At 39.1% G+C, this 27696-nt stretch overlaps 1 protein-coding gene and 1 long non-coding RNA gene across 2 annotated transcripts; both read left to right on the forward strand.

The window, feature by feature from the left end:
* The first annotated feature begins 359 nt into the window (after positions 1-359).
* On the forward strand, positions 360-2278 carry LOC111917229 (thioredoxin domain-containing protein 9 homolog). The gene is made up of 5 exons (XM_023912897.3): positions 360-533; positions 803-973; positions 1060-1335; positions 1551-1709; positions 1779-2278. The coding sequence occupies exons 2-5, from the start codon at positions 953-955 to the stop codon at positions 1953-1955; spliced, it is 633 nt and encodes a 210-aa protein (XP_023768665.1). The 5' UTR covers positions 360-533; positions 803-952; the 3' UTR covers positions 1956-2278.
* Positions 2279-3446: 1168 nt separating this feature from the next.
* LOC111917228 (uncharacterized) lies at positions 3447-5355 on the forward strand. The gene is made up of 2 exons (XR_002858812.3): positions 3447-5103; positions 5229-5355. It is a non-coding gene; the product is annotated as an uncharacterized LOC111917228 (long non-coding RNA).
* Positions 5356-27696: the final 22341 nt, after the last annotated feature.

Below are 27696 nucleotides of genomic sequence, written 5' to 3' on the forward strand. Positions count from 1 at the left end.
AGCTTGATCCCAGGGCACATAGTCCCTAAAACAGTTCTTGTCCAATATTACCAAAACGGGTAAGAAACTTTGGTTTTTGTCCGTATTTAGGTAACTATGTTTTTTTTTCGTACACATTTGATTAATAAACTTGTTTGACCTGTTCATAATAATGTAATATTACTGTAATTACTGGTCACATTACTCTATTTTAAACAGGTTAAACAAATTCAATGTTTAAACGTAAATAGAAAAACATGATTACTTAAATAATTACAAAAACAAAAATTTGTTACTCATCAACCCAAAAAGTATGTTTTTTTTGTCTATTAAAAAACCACCGATTCCTTCCTCCCAAAAAGTTATTTCTACAAGTTCTTGTAAAAAAAAAGTCAAAAAAGTAACAATCCAAAACACACCCTAAAAAAACATTTTTAAATATAGCCCTCTCCGTCTTTCACCACAGCTCCGTTTTTCTCCCACCGGCGACCCTCTTCCGATCTCGCTCCAGACCACCGCTGCCGGCGCCGTCTGCTACTTCCATTTCCGATCTGGTAAGTGCCACCTCCGATGTTGGTTTTTCTGTTGACATTGCCTCTGATGAATATATGGGTTTTTTTTTTTTTTCGATCTTGGTTTTTATCAACTCAATTCTTGTATGATTTTTACCCCTTTGATACTCGGTGGGTATTGTTAATCAGCAAATGAATTTGTTTGTTGGGTGTATCTGGTTCGGTACCCCTGTGATACATACACAGTGGGTTTGTATTTTTGTTTTTTTTGGAATTGATAAACCTCATATGTAATGTAAACACCCTCGCAGAGTAATCTGAACCAGATACAAAAATATTGGTTAGTTGGTATTTGAAGGTTCTAGAAATCTCAAACACCCTCGAAATTTTGAATAAGAAAACCCTCGTCTGGATCTGGATCTTCATTTCAATTTCAAAGTTGGTGAGAAAAATCAAATCCAATGGAGAATAGGGTTCAAGAGGTTTGTGATTTTTTTTCATTTCATTTCGATTTGTTATCATTGTTTTGATATGAATTACTTTAGCCCCTGATGTTGGTTGGCTTCAGATCATAGAGCAGCAAGTGCTGAGTGTTGCGAAAGCTGTAGAGGATAAGATCGATGATGAAATCGCGGCTTTGGAGAAGTTGGATTTAGACGATATTGAAGTCCTAAGAGAGCGCCGATTGCAACAGATGAAGAAGATGGCGGAGAAGCGGAGCCGTTGGATTTCCCTTGGCCATGGAGATTATTCTGAGATATTCTCCGAGAAGGACTTTTTCACCATTGTTAAGGCAAGCGATCGCGTTGTTTGCCATTTCTATCGTGAAAATTGGCCTTGCAAGGTAAATCATAAATGCCCCTCATTAACCCAATTGTTTATCATTTAGGGTTTATGTAGAGTAGTATCCTAATAGAAATTATTAGCAAATCAGAACATAGAGTAGTATCAACATGACAAAACCTGCAATGAATATAACAAAGTTAACCGATTTAGGGTTCAGCAAACTGGTTGTTTGGCAATTAGACTAAAGATTGTTTGAATATTTTGACAAAACAGGTAGTGGACAAACACTTGGGGATATTGGCAAAACAGCATATAGAGACCCGATTCATCAAGATTCAAGCAGAGAAAAGCCCATTCTTGGCTGAGAAGCTCAAGATTGTTGTTCTTCCAACAATTGCTCTTATAAAGAATGCCAAAGTTGAAGATTATGTGGTATATATCTATGTGTTACTGTTATTATGTTATTTTATTTTTATAAAATGAATGATGTATGGATGATAGGTGGGGTTTGATGAGCTTGGTGGGAGTGATGATTTTAGCACTGAAGAACTGGAGGAGAGGTTGGGGAAAGGTGAAGTTATATTTTTTGAAGGAGAATCATCTTTGAAACCATCAAAAAAGCCTCAAACAAGAAATGTTCGACATGGCTCCAACTCTCATCTTTCGGATTCTGATTAAACCTTTTCTGGTTCTAAACAATTCATTCTTTTCTTCCCCAACAAACTGTTCGCATTCTTCCTCTTTACCTCATCAAGTTCAAATTTTCATTTCAAATCAAAAGTGTAAGGGTATTTTGGTCATTTCGTAGTTAATAGTCATTAGTCATTACCTTTTTTGACAGAAAACAAACTAGGTTGCAGCTTCAAAATATATTGTTGCACTTGTGTGGTCATTTGACCAAGATTTGGAAACTCGGATGCATTTTCACTAGTTCTTCAGATTTATGTGTATTTGTTATTATATTGTTGTTTATTAATTTAGAATCTTTAATTGTCTGCTTATTGTCTGTAGTTTCTTCATATGTACTAGTAGAAATAAACCCACGGCATAATCACCTATTTATTTATTTGTTTAAGTATATAATAACCCGAATCATAATCACCCATGTTTCTAGTTATTTAAAATGTTCATATCAAGTAATATTTATATTTGAAAATACAGCGTCCCCATATGACAAATTAGAGAAGGGGGCTTTATGGCACATTTCGAATAGATGATGTTAAATATTTAACTGTTTAAAAAAAGGTTTTTACATTGGAGAAGATTTGTAAAGATAAGTTTTTGATAAACAAAAGCTGGTGCAAAATGATTTGGCAAAAATAGAAAGTCATTGATATGTTAGGTTTGACATATTTTGAATTTGGTCTTCCAAACCAACTATGAATGACCTAATATGAATGTTCATAAACATACTATTGGATGAAAATGAAGAAGCATATTTTTGGTGGCCATTAATATTTGCTGGAAATAATCACCAATAAGGTCTCTTTGTCACCTAGATAAGCACATTTGAGGTGGTCGGGAAGTGTCTTCAACTCTAGAACTGTTGACTGCACAATAGCAGGAAGCAATTATTCATTAGGAAGCAATTATTTCATTAGTAATTGGTAGTTTCAGCTTTAGATGTTTACCTTTCATGTTCTTTCTTTCCATGCATTATACAATCTCAACTAACTCTTCTCTTAAGCTAAACTCTCTTGTCAACTCTATAGTTGCGTTTTTGTCTATGTTCTTGTTTAAGACTAATGCTAACAACTCTTGATTAGTAACATCGAAACATTCATCGACTATTGGTTCAAACTACAACAATAAAGCTAAGAGCATGAACATCATTAGGATACCGTATAGCCTCATATATGTTGAAATTGATAATCTCCCCATCAAACTCCACAAACAGTGTCATTATATATATATATATATATATATATATATATATATATATATATATATATATATATATATATATATATATATATATATATATATATATATATAATGCTGAATTTTAAGTCGTACAAGTTCTCATGCATTGTTTAAAATCATTTTATGCAGTGACAAATGATGGATATTGGTTTGCTCAATATTTGAAAAAGTCAAAGATAAGAATGAAGATTTATCCCTATTATCAAGGTGTTTTGACTTGGCTCATTCCTTATCTCTGGTATTTCTCCATATTTTGCAGTTTCTGTTCACAAATCTTGGATATATATCGCAACCATTTGCCTTGGTCATCATGACTAACGTTTCCAGTGTTGAATCCATCTTTCAGCATTCAACCATCACTGCACGATATCCCTCATATTCGACTTATGGTTACCATATCTACATTAGAAAACCATTCTTCTCCACCATTTGCCTCAATAATTGGCCTCCTCCGCGAGTATTTCCTACAATCCCCACCTCAAACTGGTGCCCCCTTCTTCTCTCAACCCCACCACCAGTGAACCATCGCCTATCTGAAAACCCTAGAGACATCCGTCTCTAACACCACTCAACCCTCTCTTAAAACCCTAGACACAACATTTATTGTTGTCTCTTCTAACCAACTCCCCTCTTCTTCTCTCTAAACACTCTAACCCTAATCTTAGCCACCAACAATAAACACTGTTGATATTCTTCTTTGCCACCACATATGTTGTTGTTCTTTTACTCACACACATGTCACATTGAGCTGTCATTGATTTGGATTCGGAACTCTACCCCAGGAAACGCCCTCAAGGTAAGCTTTTACATAAGGTTTCTATCACATACATTCTTCTGCACCTTATTTGACATTCACTTTGTCTGGATACTTTAAACAATTATATGTTTTCTTATTGAAATCTTAAATCAATCATATTTCTTAATTGATATTCACTTTTTCTAAGATCTTTGAGACCAAAAGCGACACAGATTTCACTAATCTAGAAACTCAAGCACAAAGAAGGGCCTTTTCTGTTTGGAATCTGTCATGTAAGGTTTATAACCTCAGTAAAAACTCTAATTGAGTTCATCTTTTACTGATTTGACTTTTTTGTTTCTTTTGGTTGTTGAATTGTTAATCACTTTGCTATTTTTTCTAACTGTTGTTACGTGTTCTAATTTAATATATTTCAATGTGTTTATTGTGGTTGCTAAAGGTTTCATTATGATTTTTCTGATTTTTGTTGTATTATTTGATTTAAGTTTTACTATCTTGAGTTGATTGGGTTTATATAGACAGGGTCAAATACATGGAAACAGTAGTGATTATATTGGAATTTCCAACATGATTTTAAGGGAGGTAATATTCGGTTAAATATTGATTTTCACTTTAATTTAATAATGTAACACATTGTTTTATATCAGATGATTTCAATTGATTTCGATCTATAGTAAGAGGTTCAAAACAATGATATATGCTTCAAAAGACCTATTGTGTGGAAAACTAAAGGTAAAAGATGTTTTTTTATTACTTTTGTGGACGGTTGAACATCTTGCTATGAATAATGACATTCATTTAATCGTTATCTATTTTGCAACAAAATGTTGCAACTTTCTTTCTCGTGTCTACTTTTTTAACTCATAATAACAATGAACTTTTTTTCTTTGACATGTAATATTTATGAAGAAGTTATAGAATCGTGACACTGATTTCTTTTTACCAATTGGTTTTAAACTCATCATCTACAAACTTAAACTTATGGGAGTGTATATGTGTCCAGTTGTTTGAGTATATGTGTGAATTGCATTTTTTTTTTGGTTATTTATTTTGTCTTGTGGAAATGGAAGTTTAAAGAAAGTGGAATGAATGTATCTTTGCAACCAAAGAAAGTACCATGGAGCATATGGAAATTATTAGTTTTGGGTAAGGCATGGGTATTTGATCTTTTAATTCTTATGTTTGGAACCTAGAATGACCATATGTAAATTGATGACATAGCAAATATGATAATTTATTTATTTATTTATTTTTTTATAATCATTTTGTAGGTTAATGGTTTATTGATGAAGAAGATATGTCCAACAAAAGTATGTACAATGTAAATATTATACTTTTTTTTAATGTATTTGTATATTAAAATTATAAAAACGCGTCATAAATAGTTGTACCATTCCATATTATGCGTCTTCCTGTTTTTAAAATTTTAAATAATTAATAGCAAACTATCAAAAAAGCTATCACTAGAAACACATATTATGAAACATCTTTCCTAGAATTAAATTCAAAATAAGAAACTTAGTTTTGTTATGTGTAAATGTCAAAATCATATTTACATTTTATAATTTATCTATAACCAAAATTTACTAACATTTTACAATTTTTTCTTGAATTTTACTTTTGTAATATGTAAAGGTAAAAATACAAATAAAAAATGATACCACATATGGTCATAAATATTATTGACATAAAATAAAAAAAACAAAACTAGAAACCAAAGAATTAAAACCGTAAAAAACATCAATTTAGTTCTTACAAAAAATGAAAAAACGTAAATTTTTTATTTTAGTTTTTAATATAATAAAAATGAATAGAACCAAACTATGCATATTAGAAAAATTCAAATAAATTTCCTACAAGATTTATGGATTTGGGTAATTTGGAACGTCGCAGTAACTAATTATATAATTTGTTTGATTGTGGTGGTTTTCATATGGTTATGAACATTAGTATTAGGTTTAAGGTTACAAGTAAACTCTAAAAAACTAATAGCTTCTATAAATTAATTTCTGAAAGAAATTATAGTCACCCGTCGTTTAGCGCGGGTAAACGACTAATATATATATATATATATATATATATATATATATATATATATATATATATATATATATATATATATATATATATATATATATATATATATATATATATATATATACATACATATATTTGTTGTTTTCATAAAGGGTCTTCCCAGAAGTGTGGAGCTTGAATTGAGGTTGTCACCATGACCCATGTCTAACACATAATATCGGCCGGAAAAACAAGCTCATTAACTTCCACCAACACATCCTCTAATATACCCTTAGGATGTACTATACATCGATCAACAAGTTGAGTGATAACCCTATTTTTTTTTATAAAGATCCGATTCTCATTTATTTATAACAAGAATATGACAAAATATTAATGAAAGCTCCAAGGTCAGGCGTTGTGCGGAGTACATGTAGATTTTCCAATTCGCAAGGAATTGTGAAAACTCCCAAATCTTTGTATTTTTAGTTAGGAAAAAATCTCTTTTGTAGCATCGCGAATACATTTCCTTTGACTTTTATGATTCTATTTCCTTTTAATTTCTTTTTAGATGTACAGATTTTCATAATGAACTTTGCATATCTAGGGACTTGTTTTATTGCATTTAGAGTGAGAATGTTAACCTCAACTTTCTGAAAATTTTCATGATTTCATTGTCCTCTCGCACTTCTTTTCCAGTTTTTCAACTGTGTGGGAAATGGAGGTGTGACTTTCACGTAGGTAGTGTAACGACCCAAGTTTCCTTTTTTAAACGATGTTAGTTTTCCGTTACACGAATATTTATTTTTGTAAAATGATTTTCGTTTTAAGGATTATAAATCAAATAAATTAAATAAAAATGATGTATGAATCTAACTACATAATTTGTGGGAATATTTAGGATATATATGATTCATTTAAAAGTTATAAAGGTTGAGGGGGTAGAATGTAACTTTAGAAATATGAAACGTTACATTAAAATAAGATTGGGGTGATTATGGATATGGAGGGAAGACAAGGGACTATTAGCGTAACTTGAAATTTACATGTAATTTAATTCATGCGTTTCTCACAAATCCTCCGTCGGTTCCTTTGCTTTTTGGCGACAGTTACGTTTTCATCCCCAAATCCTATAATTGATCGCCTAATTGGTTAGGGCGGCTACATACACAAGTAATGGAGAGAGAGGAGATAAGTGACGAAGAAAGAAAGGTGGCAAGGTGTCGCTGCGAGATTTTTAATTTCAGGCAAGGCACACGACTCCGGCGAGGCTAGGGTTCCGTAAAGGGGAGTCGTGCCACTAATGGTTACAGTACGTATTGAGATTCAAAGGGCATGGTTTGTACACATAATACGGGATCATTAGAACGTCCATTGACACGACATGGTATCGACCAAGCGTTTGGATTTCAAGTCGTGGTTTCCGATGGATACAACTTCGGATACGACGATGAAAACAGGATTCCGAAGGGGTGCCGTGACTAGCAGCTCGTCGGCTCACGGTTCATGCATGGGTGGGGGTCTAAGAGATCGGAAACAAAAACCCACATGCGTTTGATCATATATAAGTAATCGACAATGAGACTTTTGATGCAGTCAAACGTGGACGTATTTGTAGTATACATGGATATGATTTGTATTCTTCGGTTAATTATGACGTTGAAAATGCGAACCCAATGAGTCTTTTACAAATGCATGAGGAGTCACTGTCAAATGAGGTACCTTCCATAGCTTGTCTTTGTAGTCTAATATAGATACTGCTTTTACTGAAATGCAAGTACAAAAGGTTTACATGACCTTTTTATATAGTCAAACATGTTGGGATTAATTTGCATCATCAATATTCATGAAACAGTATGCGATGTCCATATACAAATATCAACTTTTAATATCCTAACCTGATTAAGATGCTTTGATCAAGGAGTCATAATCAAGTACGTAGTATATTAGAGACTTAATTAGGAGTACATTAAAAGCCGAATTAATACATATACCATGTGCAATATATGATAATAATAATCTCATCAGGTTTAATGGATAATAGTTTTGAGGTGTTTGTAAATTAAAATCAAGATAGGTCGACAGTTCCTACACATAATCTCCAAATGATTATTGTGGATTATTAGAATACAATTTATAAAAATAAAAAAAAGTAATGATTTCTTGATGTCTTAATACTATCATTCAATCCTCTTGTGTATAAAATTGAGTGACTATAATCCTTTACCTAAAGTCTTGAAACATATGGTGATTTTTGGTGAATGTTGGAATTCTGCACAACAACCTTTCCCCATTTTGCGAGAGCTATATCTACTAATCTGGGCGGAATTGGAAGATGCTTCTCTCTCATGAAGTTCTAGGAAATGGAGTCTAGTTTCCAGAAAGTCCGATGTCATCCCCCATTAGAGCTGTAGATTTTGTTTTATGCTTAAAGCACTAAAGGGGGGTCGGGCTGGGAAATTATAAAAAATAATAATAATATAAAAGTTAGAATAAAGTTGTATTTTTTGAAACAAATACTTTATTTGTTATTTGAATGTTATGTATGGTGTTTAGGTGGGAGCCTTGAGAACTTCAAGTAAGTTCAAGACTTGGAATAGAAGGAAAATTTCATGAAGGCTAAATGTGAGTTCATAGTTTTAACTCACTAAGGTTGCATTATTGAAACGTGCAATCCGTAGATGGTGATTTGATTCATTTTAGGATGACCATGTCATTACTTGTGCTTGATGATGATATGATATTTGTGATGCTAAAATACGCTTTGTGCTAATGCCATTATTGAAACGTGCAATCCGTAGATGGTGATTTGATTCACTTTAGGATGACCATGTCATTACTTGTGCTGATGACGATATGATATTTGTGATGCTAATATATGCTTTGTGCTAATGCCATGATATGACGTAATTGCTATGTTGCTTACACTTTGATGTACTTGATATATATGACATGCTAGCTTAAGTTGCTTGAAATATGATGTACGGTTATGTTTTGATGTGTTGGTTATGAATACATTCCATGTTTAATACACATTCATAAGGTATGCATTATATGACTTTCTTAATCTATAAATGACATTGCGGGGTTATGCGTAGAGGGTTTGGGTAGTTCATGATCTTTGCCTAAAACCTTATCCGGATCATTGAGGGTGCCTACTAGGTTGAAAGAGTACCTATAGGAAGAGTTATAGCCACAACGGTGATTAGTTGCCGGTCTTTCTAGATGACTGATAGTTAGTTTTGTTTACTTCTTTTTATAGTTTATTTTAGCATATTTCATTCATAATTTAGATAATTTCCATGCATATTTTCCCTTTTGTTATTTTATGACTATTTCGGGTACTTTCGAATCTTGTGAGCATAATTGCAGGTTTTCGGGTCTAGCGGAGCGGGAGTGTTCGGGACGTATGGGAAGCGATGAGATTTGATAGGCAAAAATGATGTTAGGCTTGGTGACTGTGGAGATTATGCATGGAGCGAGCTTGATGGTTATTTGAAGGCTTGGAGAGAAATAAACATTTAAATTTGCAAGATGCGGGAGTATATTCAAGCATGCATAGATTATTAATCGGGCGAGTTTACGAGCTATGAATCATTTGGAGAAGCCAAATTGGGCTTAAATTGAAGAAAACTTGAAGAAAAATGGGCTAGGAGCTGATTGGGCTCGCACTGGGCCAAGTGGGCTAAGCTATGGAGGCCCAAAACCTCAAAGATGCTACATTCAGGGACCACCCGCGCAACAGCACGCGGGTCGCGCAACCTCCTGCAGGGGCAGTTTCGGAAATTCTTCTTTTGAGCTATTTGAGGAAGGTTGGTGCCCATCTTTTGGAGACTCTTAGACATCCGATTTTTGGAGATTCTCTCTGGAGTTTTGAAGACTTTTGAAGGCCAAGAACACTTGAAGAACATCATATTTTTACCTCTTGATTCTTGCTTAATGTTTGGTACAATTTTCTCTAACTTTGTTTCTTTGGGTTTAGCCATGCTTGGCTAAACTAATATTGGTTGACTTTTGGTTAATCCTTTGAACTTTTGTTGTATGTTGAAGAATCTATGAACATGTTTTTAAATCTTTATGGGAATGTTTTGTGTTTTAACATCTTATCACTACTTGTATGTTTTAGTTCATGAGTTTAAATGTGTTTGTGGTGATTAGTTGGCTAATTTCTTGATTAAGTAAAGGATCCTCAAATTAGCAAGCAACAAATGATTTTTGTGTTGTTTTTGCTTCACACAATCATAAAAACATTTCCTCCAACATGGTGGTGAAAGCATTTGACCCCTCTTGGATTTGGTGACTTTTTTGGTTCTTAATGCTAGTTGACTTTCACTAATTACATGCTATTTGGAATTAGTGACTTTGACTAAGGAAATTGTTATGAGCTTCTCTAGCCATTTCAACAATTAAGAAAAGTCTAGGTAATCTCAAGCTCCTTGGATTACTATAGCCAAATTAAGGATTTAAATCAAAGTATTGCACCATTGGATTCTAATGATATGTTCATCAAAAGTCAAAGTGAGGAAACTTTAAGTCAACCATCTCTCCCTCATTGATTTTACATCAAACTCTTATTTTTGTTGCATTTGTCTATTTAAATCATAGTTAATTCTAGTTTGTTTCAAATATTTCAAAACAACAAAACCCCCCATTTTATTTTTATTGTCATTTTACAAGTATTTTTACAAAAAGATTTTTCATAGAGTTATAAATTGAACCAATCTCTGTGGATTCGATCCCTTTACCACTATACACTATTTTAGTGTGTAATATTTAGGGTTATTATTTGTGTTGGCCTCGACAACCACCAATGACCGTGTGACACATGGTTTGCAGGCACTTCGGTGTTCGTGGGCTGGAGAGATGTTGGTCCCTCGTTCGCGGCCAACGCAAACATCATGTCGGAATCGGGAGGTGTATCATTGGTCATTGGCACCGTTTGTACCGATCCTGAACGACACCGCGGGGTACTTGTACTTTGCAAAGTCGGAGTAGCGAAAGTGGAGTCACGGGGTTGGTGTTTCGGGTGGAAGTCATGAGCCACTTAGAGCATTCGGCAGGTCGTGCACACAAGTAGTGAACGGGGTGTTTCTCTTGGGTTAGGTAGCACTAAGAGACACTTTTCCAATCAATCGGTTGGATAGATATAAAAAAGGTTGAACATGTAACAAACGATTGGTTGCATATTAAAAGGTTGAATATATAACGAAGGTTGGTTATTAAATATGAAATGTGATTATTTATATGTTATGCGGTTGCTTATATGGTATTTGGTTGATCATATATGTTATGTGGTAGAATTGTGATTAAACATATATGCATCTTTGCGGTTGAATAATTATGATATGCGGTTTTTTTCTAAGTGGTATTTTTCTATCATTTTTATGCTTCATTATAAAATGAATGTTTGACCCATTTGGGGTTTGTATGTTTTATGTGCAACTTTATGAACTCACTCAGCAGGGGATGACACTTGTATCTTTTCTCTTTTGGCCTTGATTGGTGCAAGTAGTTTAGAAGATTGTCCTTGGTGAGAGGGGTTCTTATGGGTAGTATATTTATATTAACGATACCACTCTTGGACACGTTTTGATTCTTTACTTTAAAGTACTTTGTTTAGTTTTAAACGAGTTAGAATCATGATTTTGATTTTGGAGGTAATGTTGTGATTTGAAAATGTTTTAAAAACAAAGTCTTCTGCTAACGTATTCTGTTAAATAAATGTTTTAAAAAAGAAAAAAAATTATGGTGAAAATTACGACGTTATAGGTAGTGACGATGTGATTCTTTTGGTTAGACTTATTGTAACATCCCAAAATTCAAGACAAAAAATTTTATTTTTAATATAGCAATTTATAAAACAATTTATAGAAAACATCATCAAGTTAATTCATTTCATAAAAAGTCATAGATCATAAGTCTCAAAATCATGTCATAACATAGTAACAATATCAGAGTACAAATCCCAAGAATCTTATATACGGAAATCATGTGTGTGTGATACGTTACTATCGTACCGGCTCCGTTACTTAGTGAGTTCCCCAATCATACAATATACCATACAATAAACATACTGTAAGGCATATCTGGGTGTCTGGCCTACCCTTTTGAGCATATCTGTATGCTCAAACTACCCTTGTCAGGCATACCGGGGTGCCCGACCTACCTCCTGTCAAGCATATCTGGGTGCTCGACCTACCCTTCAGTTTATTTCAACCGGCTACGGGTATAATTTCACCTCTACCACTACCACATAATAACATAACATATTATATTGTTAGACATATCTGGGTGCCCGACGTACCTTGTCGGTATATCTTAACCGCATCCGGGGACTAGTCCCCTATCTACCAATATCACATAATCACATAGCATACTAGCACATAAAGCATAACAGATAGTGGCATACTAGTCAATTATCACAAAGAAAATCATCTTAACTATAATCACCTACTAGTGGGCCGACATTGGTGCCTTAGACCCACTTCTACTGGAAGGTAACTCACATCAATGTTGTGAAGTAGCTGAATTGTCCTCGGTGCTGGGATCAACTCCTCTCAAACTCCTACATATAACAATTTCCTTTAATTACCGTTTCACACTCATAACCCTTTAAGGGTAACTCTGGTCAATGGTCAAGTCAAAGGTCAACACTCTGGTCACAGTCAACCTTCTATTCCAAGTCAACATTCTGGTTGACTCAACTCGCCGAGTTGTTCCATCAACTCGCCGAGTTCCCGAGTCCATAAAACTTTGGAGTCTCGATCCTACTCGTCGATTTCTTCCATGAACTCGTCGAGTTCCACTTTATACAAGTCGGGGCATTTCATTCACAACTTGCCAAGTTTATCCTTGAACTCGTCGAGTTCCTCTTCATATCAGTTGTAACGACCCAAAAATCAAGGGTAAAAATTTTATTTTTAATATAGCTAAAACATTGATACCATTTATTCCAAACATTTCAAATCATCATTAAGTAAAACATTTATCAGAGTTCATCCCAAAATCATTCATTGTGGAAATCATAGGTGTATGCACTGCGATCACTCCGGGCTCTTCATTTACAATTCGATGATATCTGAAACCAAAACTGTAAACCGTAAGCACAAAGCTTAGTGAGTCCCCCCAGAGCATACCCCACACACAATCCACATAGCACATACCATATTAGTTATAAAAGCTACATATATCGCATAAGTCATGCATACATAAACCTATAAGAATGCCATGGGCTACCCCACATGGTCTTTACCTAGGACTGCCATGGGCTACCCCACATGGTCTTCACCTAGGACTGCCATGGGCTACCCCACATGGTCTTACATCCAATGCCACGGGCTCCCCCCGGGGTCTTCCATGCAAGTATCACAAAGACAACTAGCATAACACATATCATATAATCACTAGCATGCCACTTAGCATAAAGCTAACTATCATACCACATATCTCTACTACAGCTAGTGTGCCACATAACATAAAATGGGCCGGCCTTGGTGCCTTAGACCCATTGGCATGGTGAGAAGACTCACCTCGAATGCATAAGCTTCCTGAAGAAATCCTTAGCTGCTGCCCCACCAGCTACCCGAGATGTCACTACCAATCAATATACCCAATTACCAATTGGGTCCCATACCATAATCCTTAATCCATGTATGGGGTAAACTGACTATTTTACCCCTACCCAATATGATCCAAAACTAAGGGCCCAAACCTAAAACAAAAGCCCAACATTATAATGTCCATAAAACCATCAATGGCCCAATTTTCCAAATTGGGCCCAAACCTTTCCAATGGACCTTATACTAAAGCCCAATGCTTTCCTTAGTCAATAATCCTGACCCAAATGGCCCACGAAGGCCCATATCAACCTAGTCCAAGAATTGGCCTAAACCAAGGCCCATAATGCGAAGTTTATTTCTATATTAGGCCACAAGGCCCAATAGGCCCAACTATTCCATTATTGGCCTAAAGATGCATTTAGGACCAACTATCAACAAATCCAGGCCCAAAACCATTAGGGCCCAAAGGTCCGAAGTTCACTAAGGCCCAAGTCCTTTTGAGAGTCTACGCCCAACGTACCTCTTCTGTAGGCTTAGCGTACTGAGAAAATGGGTTGTACGAGCAGCGTACTACATAGTACACCCAATGTACAAAAAGCTCACGCACAACATCCATTAAGTGCTTAATACTTGATCCAATAAGTCCAAATCACGGATCTGAACTATACTTAATGTCTAAACCCATAAAGTCACTAACTTGGTGACTTTGCATGCCCCAAACAAACCCAAACTCCAAAAATGACATTCTACTTCCATAAAAGTGACCCTAACTCAAGCATGAACCCATTAAGACCATCAAGATGGCAACTTTCTGCCTTAGGGACTTATTTAACACTGAGAGTGGCAACTCAAAGCCTAAGAATAGGATTTCAACCATAAAGTTCCATCCTTGGGACCCAAATGATCTAACACCCACAATGGTAGATCTACATGAAAGAGTTGACAAGGTTGAGACTTTATACCTCCAAAAGCTTGCAAAGTTGATGAAGGTTCTCGATCTAGAAGCTGGACTCTAACCATAGCTTGATCACCAAGTTCCTTCTTCTTCAAGGTCCAACATAACAAGTCATAACCCAACTAGATCCACATGAGAAAGCCACCAAGATCCAAACTTTATACTTTCTGGAGTTATATCAATATGATTAGGGCTTGGATTCACAAGCTTCAAGCCAGACAATGCTTCCTCAAGGAACTCCTTCTTCCACCATAAGCACAAAAACACACAAAATCAGCAAAAAGGTCAAGAATCACTCAAATGGAGGCTAAGGGTCGATTTCTAGGGTTTAGAGGGATGGAGGTTGAAGATATTAGGGTTAGTTTATGAGATAAGGAGCTTAAAAAGGGTCCAAGTCTCTAAAATAGGGTTATGATCTGATTGGAGTACACCCAACGTACATAAGGTACGCCCACCATACTCCGGGGAACATTTGCGACCCTCCTGGTCAGTACGCCCAACATACTCAAAAGTACACCCAACGTACTTCCTTCTTCACTAGTACACCCAATGTACTCCTTGTGTACGCCCATCTTACTTGGCTAAGCCTGAAACTACTAAACTTCTGAAGGCCATAACTTCTTCGTTATAAATCCGTTTTCGACGATCCTTATATCCAAGGAAAGGTAACGAGAAGCCCCACACTTATATCAACTCATATCTTCCTAAATACCTTCCGACAAAAGTCCATTTTCCACAAAAACCTGAACTGCCATTTTACCAAAATACCCCTAGGTTCCAAAACACGAACCGACCACCCGGAACACTTCTAATACATCACCCGCACCCAAAAGAGCTAGATCTTACCTTCCCAAGAGCCATAATCCTTATAATGACCGACCTTCAAGCCACCACCCAAGACTAGGAGTCAATTCGGAACATAGCGTTACATCAGTTGGGACATTTTGCTCTCAACTCGCCGAGTTCATTCTTGAACTCGTCAAGTTCCTCTTCATATTAGTCGGAACATTTTTCTCTTAACTTGCCGAGTTCATCCTTGGACTCGTCAAGTTCTTTGATATTTAAATCCATAAACACGTCTAACTCGCTGAGTCATCTTCTAGACTCAACGGGTTTTCTTAGTAACAGAAAAGTTTAGGGAACCACGACCCAACTCGCCGAGTCGTATGGACAACTCGTCGAGTCCCCCAAAGTCCAAATCTATCCAGTCGATTTTAATCGGGCTTAATGCATCCAAAACATAGATCTGACCTCCTAGGGTCGATATAACACATAAAGTTACAAACTTTACGTTCATGCATGGGTTATTTAGCTCAAATAGCCCTAAAAAGTGGTTCTTATGATCCATGGGACTTCCATGGCCATAAAGTTGGCACCTTTATGCCATGGAGTCCCTCAAAGGTTCTGGATATGAAGTTATTACACCAAAACATGCTTGCATCCATGAATGATTCCATATTATGCTCCATATGGTCCTAAACTACCCCATGAAGAGATCTACTAAACAAATAGATTAGGTATAGACTTTATACCTCAAATGAACTGGAAATGGAGTTCTTCTTCTGGATCCAAAGCTCCTTCCTTCAACCAAGCACTTCTAGCCTCCCCTCCTTCAAGAAAACACCAAGGAATCACTCATTTTTCGCTCACACACACTCACAAAGCTCAAGATCACGAATTAGGGTTTGCTGGACTATGGGAGGCGATGATGGAGGCCACAATAGGAGTGTTAAGGTCTTTAAATAGGGTGCAAACCCTGAAAATTAGGGTTTCAATCTGGAAGCCCTACTTGTCGAGTCGAGGCTTCTCGACTCGTCGAGTAAACTTCAATTCCCGCGTCCAAAAATCCCATTCCTACTCGACGAGTTTGGGGCCTCCAACTCGTCGAGTCCCTTTGCAAAAATGAATAATTCTTTATTAAAATACTTACCAGGAACCGAGCATTACACTTATCTTACCTTTTGTCCTCTTGACACAAATTTTCCACCACAATCTCTTCTTCCTCCTTTTCATGGTCAACCAATAATTTCATATCATTATTACTCTTTCCACCTCTTAATGTGATGGCACAAGCTTTGTGCCTTGATTCACTTTCGGTTTGGAAGGAAAACTTTCCTTGAGATTCCATTTTGCTTATGGGAGTGACAAGCTATGAAATTTGTTGCTCTATTTTTTTTATGTTTGCCTTTGTCACTTGTTGGAAGGATTGAGTACTAGTTGCCAAGCTCATGACTATGTCCTCCAAGGACATACTTGATGAAGCCTTTTACTGAGGTGGATGTTGTGGTTGCCTTGGCTGAAAATTTTGAGGTTGGAATGGTGGTCTTTATTTGTAAGGAGGTTCTTGTCTCGGTTGATAACCCATGTTTTGATTTTTGCTCTACTTTTGATTGCTTTGTGGCTGATTGAAATTCCTTTGATTTTTCCCGGAACAAACTCCCATTGCTTGCACTTTTTTCCAAATCTTCTTGTATTTGTGGGCACATTTCGGTTGGATGTCCCACTTGAGTGCAAATACTATAGGAACGCGATGTGGGTTGCATACCTTTGTTTTTGGCAAGCATTTTGACCACATTTCTTATCTCAGATAGTTGAGTTCTATTTGAGGAGTATTCATCTCTTTTACACCTTGGGGTGCATCTACGTACCATTCTTCGTCTTGCGTTGAATGCATGAAATCCTTCGCCATATTTTTTACAGATTACGGATCTTGGTTGGGATCTTATCAGACTAGACCCTCCACTTGAGGCATTGGAAGCCTCATTTACTATGTAGTCATTTACATAACTTCAAGGCCATAGAGTCTACAATTGGAGATTTAATTCTTATACCTTCCTAAAGAACTTTTGGGCCATCAAATCAAGTGGATTTTTGGAGAGTCGAAAAGTCATGAAAAATATTTTCGGCTGATTGTTCGTAGGTCAATGTTATATAACTCTCACTCAACAAAACAACGGTGCTAGAACTTCCATGGAACTTGGCTTCAATTAGAGTCTTGATATGATAGATTTCTTGTAAATATCAGCCTCAGGTAATTAGGGGTTCAATAAAAACTTACGAGGAAGACAGAGATGAAGAACTTCCCATCTAGGCGTGAAAGATAAAGAGAGAGGAAGCAGATATGTAGGTGATTTCTTGCGATTTTATCCCTAGTTTTGTGCGATCGTGTTTATAAAAATGAAAAGATAGATTAGGAAAAGATTTCATTAGCAAAGAACATCGACTTACAAAATAGATGGTAATTCAAAATGGAAAGGCGAAAACTATGGAGTTGGGTGGTTTGATTTTCAAAATGGAAAGGTGAAATTAAGAGGGAGATAGTTGTGATAAGGGGATGAACCAGAAAACAGTGGCTTACAAAACAGATGGTAATTCAAATTCAAGTTGTAATTTTGTATGGAAAAAGAACAAAATTTATAATTCCAATTTTTGATGCTAAGAGCAGGAAAACAATTTCTAGAATCATATAAGAGTGTCATGTGTTAAATACATAGTTTTGAATTGTGCCATATGGCAATTTGGGTTTTAGACAGATATAATGATTAAAGCAGACACATAACTCATATAAACAATACATAGGTCTAAAATGCTATTTTGTAGTGCGTCACTATTTCACATCCCATTTGTAGGGTTTTCCTAGGTATAAAGTGTTGTTTCTAAAGTACATGAAACATTTAAATCCAAAACTGCAAGCCAAATCTTAATGAGTTTCCCCAAAATACCCACACAAAAATACACATATAATGCATGCACGCATGAGCCTTCAATATGTATAGACCACCTAGCAAGACCTACAAGATGTATGCACCTCTCTACCGAGCCTACAATCTAACTGGGCCACCTCACAATGCCTAGGGTATAGTTGGACCACTCCTTTGGGCCTAAAGTCTGATTGGACTGTCGTACAAGGCCTAGAATACATCTGGACTGCCCGGGTATCTTGGCCTACAACACAAAGAAGGACCGCCTCAACCCAACCACAATATGTCTACACATGCAAACAGATAGACAATAACCAGCAAAGCATAAGTAATCATAACATATCTACTAATCTAACAAATCACTATAACATACCAACATCCCACACACAAGGATAGATATTGCAGTACAAAGTATAGTGATAAAACTCACTTCGTAGTTTAGCAAATAAAAAGTACAGCTCGCACAATCCAAGAATTGGCACTACGAGTCACCTATACGATAATCAGGCACCTATTCTCAATCCATAGCCTAAAAACCCTCAAGTTGATCAAAAGTCAACTTGGTCAAAAAGTCAATGGTCAAAGTTCCATCAGTCGGTCGCTACGTCATGGCCAAGTATTTGCCACATCATGGTGACCTCATGACAGAACAGTCGTGAAGACCACCTAACCGAAACATCCCAAAAATACGGTCCAAAAATTTCGTTTTCAAATCATTATTTAAACTATAAAACATTCATAATCATAAATAAAATCATGTATCATGTATCATAATACCTATCACATAACAAATCTCATATCAAAATATCAGAGTAAAACTTCGAGGCTGAAGACTGTGGTGTGTGCTATGCGATCATCCTGAGCCCTTCCCTTTGCTAGTGGAAGTACCTGAAACCAAAACTGAAAACTGTAAGCACGAAGCTTAGTGAACTCCCCAATCTACCACATACCATACAAATATCAGACAACTAGGAGACACGGGCCCCGCCCACTCTCATGGAGATTCAAGCCCCTTCCACGCTCCGTTGTCTAAGAGATTCGGGCCCCGCCCACACTCCGCTATCTAGGAGATTCGGGCCCCGCCCACACTCCATTGTCAAGGAGATTTGTGCCCTGCACACACTCTGCTACTAACATGAATCTAAGTATCACATAGATAACAAGTATATTTACTAAGTAATCACCTATATATGCTCAAGTAATACTAAGAGAATTGGGCCCCGACCACACTAGACTGTTGCGAGATTCGGGCCTCGCCCACACTCAACTACTAACATATCATATAGACGAGCCGACCTTGGTGCCTTCGACCCATCCCTACTGAAAGGAAACTCACCTCGTATGACTGAATGCTAAAAATCTGGGTGAGGAATTCCAGTCTACTGCTCCGGTGACTCTCCTGCTATAAATTCCATAATGACACTTAGTCAAAAATTAATAACTATGCTTAGATTAAAATGACCATTGTACCCCTGGTAAAAGTCAACATCCTATCAAGGTAAATTTTCCAAGTTGACCAAACTTGTCGAGTCAGCCTTGTGACTCGCCGAGTCCTAGAACTCAGAACCCTGGAATCGCGACTCGGCTCGCCGAGTCACCCCATGACTCGTCGAGTTCCCAAGCTACTTGTCATCGCGATTGGTCGAACTGACTCGTCGAGTCATCCTCAGACTCGCCGAGCCCTAACATAATCAGAAAAGGGACAATATCATCCAACTCGCTGAGTTCCTTAATCAACTCGCCGAGTCCTATGAACATCATCGAGGTTTCTTCATCGGACTCGTCGAGTTCCCTTATGAACTCATCGAGTCCCTTGCAGATCTAAACTATACCACTGATTTCTCCCTTCTACAAATCTAAAATGCAGATCCAGGTCGTTCCATGGTCTATTTCTATAAAGTTGGAGACTTGATGGCTTTGCACACCTCAAATGGACCCAACCTCAAGTTATAGCAACCCACTTCTATGAACATGACCATGGCTTGGACCAAAACGGATTCAAGACCCCTTTTATGACTCTAGAGACTAAATATCACAGGAAAGGGGGATTGCTTAGCATACAACCCATGAAAAGAAACTTATTCTACTCAAAAGGGTCAAAAAGATCCATAAATCAACATTAAGGGAGATCTAAGCTATGGGTTATCAAGCTAAGAGCTTTTTACCTCAGAAGGCTACCAAAGATGAATGTAATCCTGGATCTTGATCTTCTTCCACAAGCTTGATAGCTCCAAACTCTTCCAAGTCTCTTCTATAACACAAAAACACATTCAAATTCTCAATAATCTCTTAAAGGTGAAGCTCTCAACGGATTAGGGTTTCTGGAGGACAGGGAGGCTGGTAAAGGAGGCCCAATGGGGAATTAAGTGGCTTAAATAGGGTGTAAAACCACGAAAATAGGGTTTCCTCCTGGCAGACCTACTCGTCGAGTCCATGCTTGGACTCGCCGAGTAGACCCTTTAAACTTCGCGACCTTACTAGCATCTACTCGGCGAGTTAGGGCTGCCAACTCGTCGAGTAGCTCAAAAATAAATACTTTAATAATTTAATTGCGTACTAGGAACAAGGCGTTACAATTCTCCCCCACTTATCTTGGACTTCGTCCTCGGAGTCTGCTATGTCTGAAAACAACTTTGGGTAGTGCTCTCTCATCTCCTCATCGGGCTCCCATGTCCACTCTGAACCCTTACGGTGCTGCCACTGCACCTTCACTATCTCAACCCTTTTATTCCTTAGATCCTTCGTCTTGCGATCTAAAATCGCCACTGGTCTCTCTATGTAATTCAGGTTGTCGTCAACCTAAATATCCTCTATGGGTACCACTGCTGAATCATCCACCATGCACTTCTATAGCTGGGAAATGTGGATTATGTTGTGGATCTGGCTGAGCTCTACTGGAAGGTCTAACCGGTAAGCAACCCGACCCACTCGGGCCAAAACCCTAAACGGACCAATGAACATGGGGCCCAGCTTGCCCCACTTCCGAAACCTGATAACACCCTTCTAGGGTGACACTTTCAGGAGGACCATGTCACCCACCTGAAACTCCAAATCCGAACGCTGCTTGTCGGCGTAACTCTTCTGCCGACTCTGAGCAGTCTGGAGCCTGCTCCGGACCTGCTGGATTTGCTCCATGGTCTTAAGTACTACCTCCGTACTCCCATGACCCTCTGACCGACCTCACCCCAACAGATCGGGGTCCTACACTTCCTCCCGTAAATCATCTAGAAGGGAGGTTGGTCTATGCTGGAGTGGTAGCTGTTGTTATACGAAAATTACGCTAACGGAAGATGCATATCCCAACTTCCACCAAAATCTAGCACACATGCTCAAAGCATGTCCACAAGAGTCTGAATCGTCCTCTTGCTTTGTCCGTCCGTCTAGGGGTGGAAAGTGGTGCTGAAGTGGAGACGAGTACCCATCTCCTCGTGAAACCGCTTCCAAAATCTGGAAGTGAAACGGACATCTCAGTCTGACACTACCGACACATGCACTCCATGATGTGCCACTATCTCTCGCACGCAAATCTCGGCCAACTTCTCGGCCGAGATGCTCTCCTGGATCGGTATAAAATGAGCGCTCTTGGTCAATTGATCCACCATGACCCATATCGAATCGACCCCACGTGTGGTCTTGGGAAGCTTAGTAATGAAATCCATGGTGATATCCTCCCATTTCCACACAGGAATGTCTAACGACTACATCTTGCTATGAGGCCTTTGGTGTTCTGCCTTGACCTTCCTGCAAGTCAGGCATCTCTCCACGTACCAAGTTACGTCCTGCTTCATGCAGGGCCACCAGTAATCGGTTCGAAGATCTCTGTACATCTTCGTCGCCCGTGGATGGATGGAGAAACTAGACTTGTGGGCCTCATCCATCAATAACTGTCGTACTACGCCCCAGTATGGTACCCAGACCCTCCCATGCAGGTTCAACAACCCTTGACTATCGTAATCAAACGAAGCTACTCGGCCCACAATCCACTCGCACTTCTGGCGCTCCTCCTCCAGCCCCTCGGCCTGCACCTCCATAATCTACTCCAACAGTAGAGTAATCACTGTCATCCTCAGACACATATCTTGGATCGGGGCCACCACCTCCTTGCGGCTCAGGGCATTGGCCACTACATTGGCCTTGTCCGGGTGGTAAAAGATCTCACAATCATAGTCCTTCACCACATCCAACCACCGACGCTGCCTCATGTTCAGATTCGGCTGATCCATGAGATACCTCAAACTCTTGTGATCTGTGTAAATTGTACATTGGACCCCATAGAGGTAATGTCGCCAAATCTTGAGGGCGAACACCACTGCCCCCCAGCTCTAAATCGTGCATCGGATAGTTTCAACTGCCTCGAAGCATAAGCTATCACCTGACCTCAGTGCATCAACACTGCTCCCATACCTGTGATTGAAGCGTCACAGTAGACTACGAAGTCATCTACTCCCTCTGGCAGGATGAGAATCGGCACCTCACACAATCGCTGCCTGAGTGACTCAAAGGTTGTCTGCTGCTCAGGACCCCAATGAAAAACCACCGACTTGTTGGTCAGTCGGGTCAACAGAACTGCTATCTTGGAGAAGTCCTGGATAAATCTCCTATAATACCCTTCCAGACCCAGGAAGCTCCAAATCTCAGTTCGAGACCTCAGAGTCTCCTATTACATTACGAACTCTATCTTGGCCGGATCTACCAAATACACTTCTGGTTGACAAGGTGCCCAAGGAACTGCACCTCGCGCAACCAGAAGTTACACTTGGAGAACTTCGCATAAAGTCTTTCCTTCCAGTGTCTCTAGTACCTCTCTCAGGTGCTCCTCATGTTGCTCCTGAGTCTTGGAGTAACCAAAATGTCATAAATGAATACTATTACAGACCGATCTAACATCGGTCTTCACACGTAGTTCATGAGGTCCATGAATTTGGCTGGAGCATTGGTGAGCCCAAACGGCATCACCACAAACTCATAGTGACCATAGCGGGTTCTAAAAGCGGTATTCTACACATCATCGTCTTTGACCCGCATCTGGTGATATCCGTACCGGAGATCAATCTTGGAGAACCAAGATGCTCCCTGAAGCTAGTCAAACAAATCATCTATCCTCGGGAGTGGGTAACGGTTCTTTACCGTTACCTTGTTCAACTCCCAGTAATCTATGCACATACGATGCGACCCGTCCTTCTTCATAAACAGGAGCGGGGCTCCCCATGGTGAACTGCTCGGCCTGATAAAACCTTTGTAGCAGCTCTTGCAGCTGCGTAGACAACTCCTGCATCTCAGGATGAGCCAACTGATATGGTGCCTTGGCTATCGGAGCCACACGGGGGACCAGGTCTCTCCGGAACTCAACCTGCCTTTCCAGAGGTATCCCAGGTAATTCCTTCAGGAATACATCTGGGTACTCACGCACCACTGGTACGTCATTAATTGTTTCCTTAACCTTATTCTGGGTATCCATGACATAGGCGACATATCTTGCGCAACCCTGCTGAAAGTAGCGCCTCTCTCTCGCCGCTGAACAGAGAATCGGTCCACGTTGTGGCCTCTCACCCTGAATCACTAACTCTCCCCCACTAGGAGTGTGAACCCTCACTATTTGCTGCTCGCAGTCAATCACTTCCCCATTGGAGCTCAACCAGTCCATACCAACTATAACCTTATTCCCTCGCAGGGGAATAGGAACCAAATCCACTGAAAACTGCTCGTCAAATAACTGTAACGTACAACCTCTATGAACCCTCGCAACCCTGAAGGTCCTATCATCTATTATCTCTACATCAAGTGGGCAATCCAGCTCCCACGGAGCTCTTCTAAATCGCTTGATAAGTGTTAGCGACACAAAAGATCGGGTAGCCCCCGAATCAAACAATACCATAACTGATATACCATTCACTAAGATCGATCCTATAAACAAACACACAAAACATGAGTAATAATAAAAAATAATAAATAGATAATGGAGAAGGTACATACCAGTATCCACATCAGGGGCTGCACGTGCCTCCTCTACTGTAAAACTGGAAGGCTCTGCTTTTCGCCACTGGCGCCTCAGCCCATCCCTGACGGTCGTCTGTAATCCTCAAAGTGGTAGGAGCAGTTGCCATAACATGTCCTACTAATGCTAAACTCAGAAACTGGGACTTTTTGTGTCCCCTCTGATTGCACTGAAAGCAAATCAGATCAGATGTTGTAGTGGTGGTGGTAGTAGCAGTACAATATCTGCTGACATGTCCAGTTCGTCCGCACTTAAAGCAGCCCGAACTACCCGCCCTACACGGTCCCTCATGCCCCCTACCGCACTTGCCACAACGGCCTCGGCCCTGCTGGCCCTTCCCTCAGGAATCTACCTTGGGCTTCTTGCCCGAGTCCTCCATGCCAGACACTGCCTATGGCTTCCTCTTCCTCTCCATCTCTAAATCAATCTCCCTCTCACGATCCTTCGCTATCATATCCTCCAACGTCTTGCAGCTGGACCGGCTCACAAACTGTCTGATATATCACTCCTCAGCATCTCATGATATCGGGCCTTTTTCATCTCCTCGTTCGCTACACACTGCGGAACGCAAAGGGCCCTCTCCCTAAACTTGGCGGTAATATCCGCCACTGTCTCTGTTGTCTACTATAAATCTTGGAACTCCTTAGCAAGCTACTACACCTTAATAACAGGTGCGAACTCGGCCCTGAACCTGGTCGTGAAATCACTACAGGCCATCGCATCCAATATTGTATCATCACCAATGTCTTTCCCAACCTCCTCCCACCAATCATGTGCCCTGTCCTTCAGAAGATAAGATGCAAGCCTAACCTTGTCCCCCTCGGGACATCTGCTGGTGTGGAATGTGTTGGCAACATCTGCCAACCATCTTGTACTCGCAATGAGGTCTCGAGCCCCATGATAGTCAGGAGCTCCACAAGCCCTGAACTCCCTAAAAGTCAGTGTGTACGACCCCATCATAGCCGCCACCTTAGTGCGAAAAGCACTCAACCTCTCATCCAAAAGCTCAAGAATGCCATCCTTGATCGTACCAAAGATCATAGGAGTCTGGTCTAATATGTTGTGTGTGATCTCTAAGGAGATGAACTCCCTGGTCTGCTCATCTAGCTGCTCAGCTCCAGAGCATGAGCCTGATCCCTCACCGGCACCTGAACTGCCGACTGCTGGTCTAGGGCGTAAAACCACCATTCTGAAAAACACATCATAACAAACATCAGCATACTGAACATAACTGGAGGGATCTCAAACACTACAAGTTCCCTGACTTTATCACAACCTTCCTTGATTCGAGTACGAATCCTCTGCTTTCAGTAGTACGGGCCCATACTACCTTCCACATCTATCCGTACTTTCCTTAAGAACTGCCTTGACTCCACCAAGTCCCTTCTACTACTACTGCTTCACTTGCTACTCTCTTCCTAGGCTTGCCCTAGGGAAATCACCATCCCACTCTCCGCCATCAGCTGCATAAGAAGTCCCCGCTATCTTCCCCTAACTAGCTCGCGTATACTATTACATATTACTTAGACTAGATAAATCTTCGAATGAGAGATCCTACCCTACAACGGTTAGACTCAAACAAGAGCTGCGAAATAGAGCTAGACCTAACCTTCTGAAATTATTTAGTCCTTCCAATATGTAACGTAACATATTTGTTTACTAGTTAGTGAAGGACAATGAGAACTCCTAAAAGCACATAGCAAGCAGCATTCGGACATTGAGTACACATAATCAGGCATATACTACTCAGCTATCTAATATGTACTAGCATGCAGTTCATAAAGTTGATACACATATAAAAGGGCACATATGACATTCTTCCTAGATCCTTAGTCCTAATTTAGCATGCTGTTCTCATAAAGCTGAAAAACATATCATAACATAAACTTGTATGGGTAATTTGGGAGTACTTACTTGAGCTCGGCTGATGGCATGCACCACACCATTTTTCCCTTTTCAAAATTCCTTTCTATTTTCCAAAATCCTTTTTTGAGTCCAAACACACCCGAAAGTGTGCCCGAATCCCTCAAACCAAGGCTCTGATACCAACTTGAAACATCCCAAAATATGGTCCTAAAATTTCGTTTTCAAATAATTATTTAAACTAGAAAACATTCATAATCATAAATAAAATCGTGTATTATGTATCATAATATCTATCACATAACAAATCTCATATCAAAATATCAGAGTAAAACTCCCAGGCTGAAGACTGTGGTGTGTGCCATGCGATCATGTAACATCCCCCCTGGCACGTATCACAATATTGTCCGCTTTGGGCCAATCTGCACGAGGACTTCCTAGGGGGTCACCCATCCCGATATTACTCCCGCCCGAGCACGCTTAACTGCAGAGTTTTTATGGGATCTGCTACCCTCACGGCTTTAAAACGCGTTGTGACAAGGAAGGTATCCACACCCCTTATAAGGTGATGCTTCGTTCTCCTTCCAAGCCGATGTGGGATTAGGTGCAACCCACCTTATAAATTGTAACGTCCGTAGATCCATGCTAGTCAATTTTGACAAAATAGGAGTCGAAAACGACTTTTCGACAAAATATTATTTAGAATAAATAATCTTAACCAAGTTGTAGAATAGATCTCAAGGGTTCCGTACATATAAAGAACGCCGAAATCCGAGTTATAACGAAGAAGTTATGGTCCGTCGAAGTTTTACGGCAAAACCGGCACAACACCGGGAGACGTAAATAGTGCAAAACCCCGAAAATAGGGTTTCCTCCTAGCAGACTTACTCGTCGAGTCCATTCTTGGACTCGCTGAGTAGACCCTTTAAACCCCGCGACCTTACTGGCATCTACTCGACGAGTTAAGGCTACCAACTCGTTGAGTAGCTCAAAAATAAATACTTTAATAATTTAATTGCGTACCAGGAACACGATGTTAAACTAATGCCACATTATGGGAGCTAAACCTCCACATCATGAGAACTGTTCTGACCAGCTTAATGCATTAAGCTCTTAATCCTTCAAGTTATATACCCATACTTTCTAGGAGGCTTTCTCACACCCAATGGGTCATAAAAGTTTATGTTTTATAGACATGCATCTTCAATGCATATCTTGAATTCTAGCTAGGTAAAAAATGATGAAAATTAGGTAAAAACCTCAGGCAAGGAATCAAACTTCAGATCTGGAACATATAACCACAAGGGGACCTCAAGGATCATAAATTTGCCAACTTTATCAAATCCAACCATACAAACTAACCCAAACATGAAGAACAAGGCATAAAAGCCTAGATATAGAAGCATGGCACATAAAGATTGGAACTTAGAGACTCACAATGGTCTATAATATGAGCTAGAATATGGATGAAGAGCTTGCTTGCTGGATCTACACTCAATGGACACCTTTTTCTCCTTTAAGGCACCAAAATTACCACAAAAGCTTCAAAAACTCAACAATAGGGTTAGGGTTTGTTTGTTTGGGGTGAAAGGGAGGTAGTGGAGGCTGAGTGTGTGCAAACCCTAGTCATCACATCCCTTAAATAGGGCT

Source organism: Lactuca sativa, chromosome 3 (genome assembly GCF_002870075.4).
Source record: "Lactuca sativa cultivar Salinas chromosome 3, Lsat_Salinas_v11, whole genome shotgun sequence".
Taxonomy (NCBI): domain Eukaryota; kingdom Viridiplantae; phylum Streptophyta; class Magnoliopsida; order Asterales; family Asteraceae; genus Lactuca; species Lactuca sativa.

Bases quoted from the DNA above. Each gene is read 5' to 3' on its own strand.
- LOC111917229 (XM_023912897.3), top strand. From the start codon at position 953: ATGGAGAATAGGGTTCAAGAG. The intron at 974-1,059 runs GTTTGTGATTTT...GGTTGGCTTCAG, and splicing joins TGGAGAATAGGGTTCAAGAG to ATCATAGAGCAGCAAGTGCT. The intron at 1,710-1,778 runs GTATATATCTAT...TATGGATGATAG, and splicing joins CCAAAGTTGAAGATTATGTG to GTGGGGTTTGATGAGCTTGG.